The 5,623-nt window shown below is 43.4% G+C and overlaps 1 protein-coding gene across 1 annotated transcript; it reads right to left on the reverse strand.

Moving 5' to 3' along the window:
- Window positions 1–1,776: 1,776 nt before the first annotated feature.
- Window positions 1,777–5,408, reverse strand: ADRB1 (adrenoceptor beta 1). Its single transcript, XM_026704814.2, has one exon. The coding sequence runs from the start codon at window positions 4,782–4,784 to the stop codon at window positions 3,480–3,482; it is 1,305 nt and encodes a 434-aa protein (XP_026560599.1). The 5' UTR covers window positions 4,785–5,408; the 3' UTR covers window positions 1,777–3,479.
- Between the last annotated feature and the right edge of the window lie 215 nt (window positions 5,409–5,623).

A 5,623-nucleotide genomic window follows, 5' to 3' on the forward strand; every position in this document is an offset into this window, starting at 1 on the left:
TAATATAATGGTAAACGTAAGAATACTTAAGGCTGTTCAGAGGAAAATCAAGAACAAAATGGAATCAACAAAAAAATGGAACCAAGGCAGTGGTGGGATTCAAATTTTTTTACTACCGATTCTGTGGGCGTGGCTTGGTGGGCATGGCAGGGGAAGGATAATGTAAAATCTCCAGTCAGAGATGGTATTTGCTGGTTCTCTGAACTACTCAAAATTTCCACTGGTCAGAACCTGTTGAATACCATCTCTGAACCAAGGGCCACCTATTATAAGAAGTGGACAGCACCAATGACATCTCTAATAATCTTAATCTCAATTCATAGTGGTGTCTACAATATCATCTATAAGCATTGCGTGGAGATCTTTTATATCAGCCTTCTCCACACAAATGACTTTCCAGCATGCTGTCATGAGAAATTCTAGAATTGTCAGGTAGAATTCTGATTGGCTCTGCTGATTGGGAATTCTTATCCCAATGCTATTAGAGAATAGCAGCTTGGGGCAGGATAATGCAGTAGGCAGCATTCTGCTTTTTAAACTATTGCTTTATAAACTATTGATCCAATGTTTTTTTTTTAACCTGTCTTTCAAAGTCAAACCTAATCATAGTTAAAAAGCACAAGCAATTATTTTATCCTGACTGGTATGCTGTATAGTTTTATTGAAATGTATTCAACATTGTCTAGGTCTCAACAGATTACTCCAAATCATGAATTCAGGGCAACATCAGCTAATGATAGGCTACCTCCTCTTTTTTGGGGGGGGGGGGGATATTTTCTCTTGATAGTTAATGGCCATGAGGCCATTTAGGTGGCAATGCTTTCCAAAAGCATAACATTTCATTTGAGTTTCTTCTGCTTTACTGTTAATGAAAGTGGACAAGTCCTGTCAGGAATGACATCAATGAATAAGTATCAGAAATTGCGAGATAATCAAACTAGTCTATTCAAAATGTTCATTAAACACAGTGACTACATTGCTAGTAAAGCTGGCATTCACTCACTCATGAATTTGAAATTCTGATGGCAATGGTTGCATTTTTGAAGGGACAGTTTCTTAGTATTATAAGATCAAAGGTTAAATAACACTCTAATCATCACCAGCTTCTATTTAAAAATAGCAATAAATTTTGAAAAACTTCATAATAATTACAGATTGTCTTTCTCAACTGATTTGTTTCCTATTTTAATGGTAATTTCTGTTCTATTGTACTGCAACTTTTCAAAAGAGGCACTGCAGTAAAGCAGTTAGAAAAGTCCCTTTATTCTGGACTTATTTAAAATCTTACGGTATTATGGATTATCATGTAGCTCAAGTATATCACTAGACATCTGTATGATTTATTGTACACAAACAATGTATGGCTTGTGCATCTCAAAGCACAGTTAATCTCTCTTTCCTAATAGTTCTCAAATGAAATCCACACTGTTTATGCATCATCTCCAGCCATTTCATCCAGTTTTTCTTATTATCAGACTAAATTAAATTGATAAAAAGAACCTATAAAAAGTAGCTAAATTTAATTATAGGCAAGCTGGAAATGATTTGCTTTTAGCCCTGGAATTTCAGGAGAAGTCAACAGTCTTCAGTGTAACTGGAATGCTGCCTTATTTGGTACAGCAAGCTTATTTTTTTAAAGACAATTATGTCAGGAAAAGCCATTAAGTTCAACCGTATTGGTAACATGATCTATATTTCCAGAAAAACAGTCACTGTTTTTAATCAAAAATGAATATAATTCCTGCACTTTTAAAGACACATTGTAAATACACTTGCTTGTGCTGCAGTGTTTTTATTGCACGTAGACCAATGACATACAGTAGTAAACGGCACCCAAAGAATATAAATACAATATAAAATGCATGTGCAAATAGTCCCTCGCATACACAGACACACAGATACACAAACGCACAGAAGTAAAAACGGAGAAAGACAATGAAGCATTAAATTCACAAAACGTTCATATAATTTTCTGGGAGTTAGAGAAGTTACTAATAGAAACTCTTGGGTATGAACATACTTACAGTACCTCCATTAAATCACATAAAATTGCTTTAAAAAAATAACCATTAGCCAGCAGTAGAAATCAAGTTGGAATCTACTTTGTTTTCCAGTGGGTTTTTCTATAAGAATGTGTGTGTTTGTGTGTGTGCGTAAGAGAGAAAGACTTACAGAGAGAACTTTGTTAATACTGTGCAAAAGGGGGAAAAGCATTTCTCATTCTTTTCAAATGTGCAGTCATATATCTGGTGCTTGTAGCCAAATTTTCTCTTCCATTTTTCAGTGTGAACAATTTGTCTATTGAGATACTCCTGACTCTATTTTTATTAAAAAAGAAAAAAACCCTTAACTAGCAATAATACATAAATAAGCTGTTTAATATAAACACATTTTCCCTGTACAATATGCACAGCTTGAGGTAGATGTTTTATAGCCTTACTGCTGATGTCTCATATGATAAGAAAAGTAATATCCCTCACCCCTGACATCACTGGGCGAAAGGATCAAACCCAAGAGAAATTGGATCAAAACAAAATACTCTCCATTAGCCGTGCTTTTGATGGATCTTCTTGGATATTAAGGAGCATGTAGGTTTTCAAGGCTACAAGCTAATGAGCACTCAACTGTATACAGGAACAAGTTTTATCAAACTCGCTTCCGACTAAACATGCATTGGGTGATCAGACTGTGTAATAAAACTCATTAGAAAATATTTCAATGGCTTATTCCAAAGAGTCTTTAAGCATGGTTTCTAAAGTTGTTTCCTGCCTGAAATTCACATGATCTCAGGAAAGATAAACAGGTGGCCAGCACTTCTTCTTTTCCTTTCAAGGATTGAATAAATTAAAAGCAAACAAAAAAAAAATAAAGGCTGCTTGTGCTACTGACACACAGGATAATAGTAAAAACAACTAAGGGCGTTTATCTTTAGCTCTAAAATTAAACTGTCAGCCAAGGGCTTCTTCCTATTTCCTTCAGTTATCAGAAGTGCCCTGCCTTGCTTTTCCATTATAGTTTGGCTGAACCCTTGCTAGAAATCCAACTTTTCCTGAAACATTTTTTTGACCAATTCCTTGCGACTTGCTTTTGTTCCTTTCCTGGCATACCACGCCCTACTTACCTAACCTCCCCACTGCCACCTTTGCAGCATACAATCCAAAAATAATAATCCAAATGCTGAATGACTTGGAAAATGAATAGTTTTCTTTTTCTTTTTCCCCAGTGGTCAGTCACTCTTCTGTTTCCTTCCATTTGGATAAGAGGTATTCTGTATACAAGTTCACCTGCTTTGTGCTTCAGGTAAATAATATCTTCTTCCAACTGAGAAAAGTCAGTCTGGAGTTTTGAGTATTAGCCAGACTCCCAATGTGTTCCTTTAAGGGTTTCCCTCCCTCTCCTATCTTGTTTTGGCTTCCTTTCTTGCTTCCTAATATACAGCATATCCTCCCATTTCTTTTATCCCACTCACCACATGCCCTTTATACCTTGGACTCTGAATAGGAGATTTTACTGTTCCCTTCCTCCAAGCTGGAGTCACTTCCATTCTGCATACCACCATTGTAATCAGACCACGTCCCTCCAAGAGTGCATGGAGCTGTATTTCCCAGGGTACTGATGAAACCTCCAGGATAATGAGAGAGCTCTCCAGTGCTGGCATGCAACCTCCGATCTGCTTTTCTAGGACAGCACAACATCCTTTTGAAGGCCTTACGAAAATCAGGGCTCCTGCAGTAAATGATGGGATTGAAGGCAGAGTTGGCATAGCCCAACCAGTTGAAGAATACAAAGAGCTGGTCTGGTACAAGACCTCTATTAAAGACTTTGACTATATTGACCAGGAAAAACGGTAGCCAACAGAGAGTAAAAACCCCCATGATGATGCCCAAAGTTTTAAGAGCTTTTTGTTCCCTTATAGCTAGAATCCGGGATGTTTTTCTCCTATTTGTTTGGCCATTACCCAAGATAGGCAGGTGCTGGTGGACTGGAGGCTGGTGTTGCTGCTGGTGATTATTGTAGAACCTGCCCTCAGACCTATCAATCTTCTTCATCTGCTCCTTGGCTTCTCTGTAGACTCTAATGTAGACAAAAATCATAACAAAAAGAGGGATGTAGAAGGAGATGACGGAGGATGCAATAGCATATGCCCTGTTGGTGACAAAGTCACAGCAGCTGGGGTTATCGTAGCAGTGCTTAGCCTCAAGCCCTGTATCTCTCCACCAATGCATCATGATGGGCAAGAAGGACACCAAGGCAGAAATGGCCCAGACAACACAGACGATGATCTTGGCACGTCTCTTGGTCATGAGGCTCTGGTAGCGGAAGGGCGAAGTAATGGCCAAATAACGGTCAATTGCAATGACGCACAAGGTCTCTATGCTTGCTGTCACACACAAGACGTCCACTGAAATCCAGCATTCACACAGGAAGGAGCCCCAGAGCCAAGAGCCTTGCACTACTAGGGTGGCACCAAAGGACACCACCACAGAGCCCATCACCAAGTCAGCACAAGCCAGAGAGGTGATGAAGACGTTCGTGAGGGTTTGCAGCCGCTGGGTCCTCCCAATGGCCGCAATCACCAGACCGTTGCCCACTACAATGAAGGTCACCATCAAAGACATCAGGAGGCTCATGCCCACCATCCACTGCTGGGACAACTCCTCCGTTTTCCAGCTGCCAGGTAGATCCAAGTCTGCTGAGGTGTTGAGGGGTCTCAGGCCAGCCTGAGCCGTCAAGTTCGTTCGGTTGGGAGGGCGATCCTCTAAGAAGCGCCATCCTTCTCCCATGGCTGTGCAGCGAGGCAAAGGGGTCAGCTTAGGGCATCCAGGCTGGAGGCATGAAGGCGAAGCGGGTCCTTCTCCACGCCAGCGCCGTCGGAAGGGCGACCGACTTGCTTAGAGGCTGCAGCATGTTTGCGAGCGCTCCTCCGGCGGGCTCCGGCGTCCAGGACACCTCCCCGTGGCCCGCGCGTCAGGCGCCCAGCAACCAATGGGCGGCTGGAATAGCAGCCACTTCGCTACCTCCGGAGCGGGACTCGCCCGGTGACCGAGGGGGCAGAGCCGCGGGACGGCCTTCTCGGAGAGGGGTTGGCGGCGCTGCTCTCAAGGATTTTACGACCCGCCGAGTTCCCGGGGAGCCCTTCGAGCGGTGTCTTCCCTCCCCCGCGCCGCCCCTCCTGTCCGAGACTGTGGGCGGCTTAGGGAGTTCAGAGGGAAGCCTTTTCGGGAAGGGCTCGGAGAGGGTCTGCCTGCCGTCTGGCTCCCGCGGAGGAAAGTCCCGTAGGTGGGGCGGCGTTGAAAGGTTGCGGCTCTCGGGAAGGGGCGTGGAGCGGCCCCTGGAGTGTCCTTGGGGCATCTTCTGCTCCCGCGGATCTGTCCTCCTGGCCAGGCAGGGTGAATTAATCAGCCTTTTTTTTTTTTACAGCTCCTCGTGGCTGAAACGAGACGAGCCGCAACACGCCGTCGCTTTTCCTGCCGTCTCTGGCCGGCGGAGCGGCCGGTCTGTGAGAGAATAGCGAGAGCGGGGGAGAGGGAGGGAGTGGTCGTGTGTGTGTGTGTGTGTGTGTGTGTGTGTGTGTGTGTCGAGAGTGGACGAGGGTGTGTGTGTGTGTGTGTGTGTGTGTGTG

This window comes from Pseudonaja textilis, chromosome 4 (assembly GCF_049901715.1).
Source record: "Pseudonaja textilis isolate UNSWEBS1 chromosome 4, rPseTex1.2, whole genome shotgun sequence".
NCBI lineage: Eukaryota > Metazoa > Chordata > Lepidosauria > Squamata > Elapidae > Pseudonaja > Pseudonaja textilis.

Excerpts from the sequence above, each read along its gene's own strand:
- ADRB1 (XM_026704814.2), bottom strand. The coding sequence starts at position 4,784 with ATGGGAGAAGGATGGCGCTTCTTAGAGGATCGCCCTCCCAACCGAACG.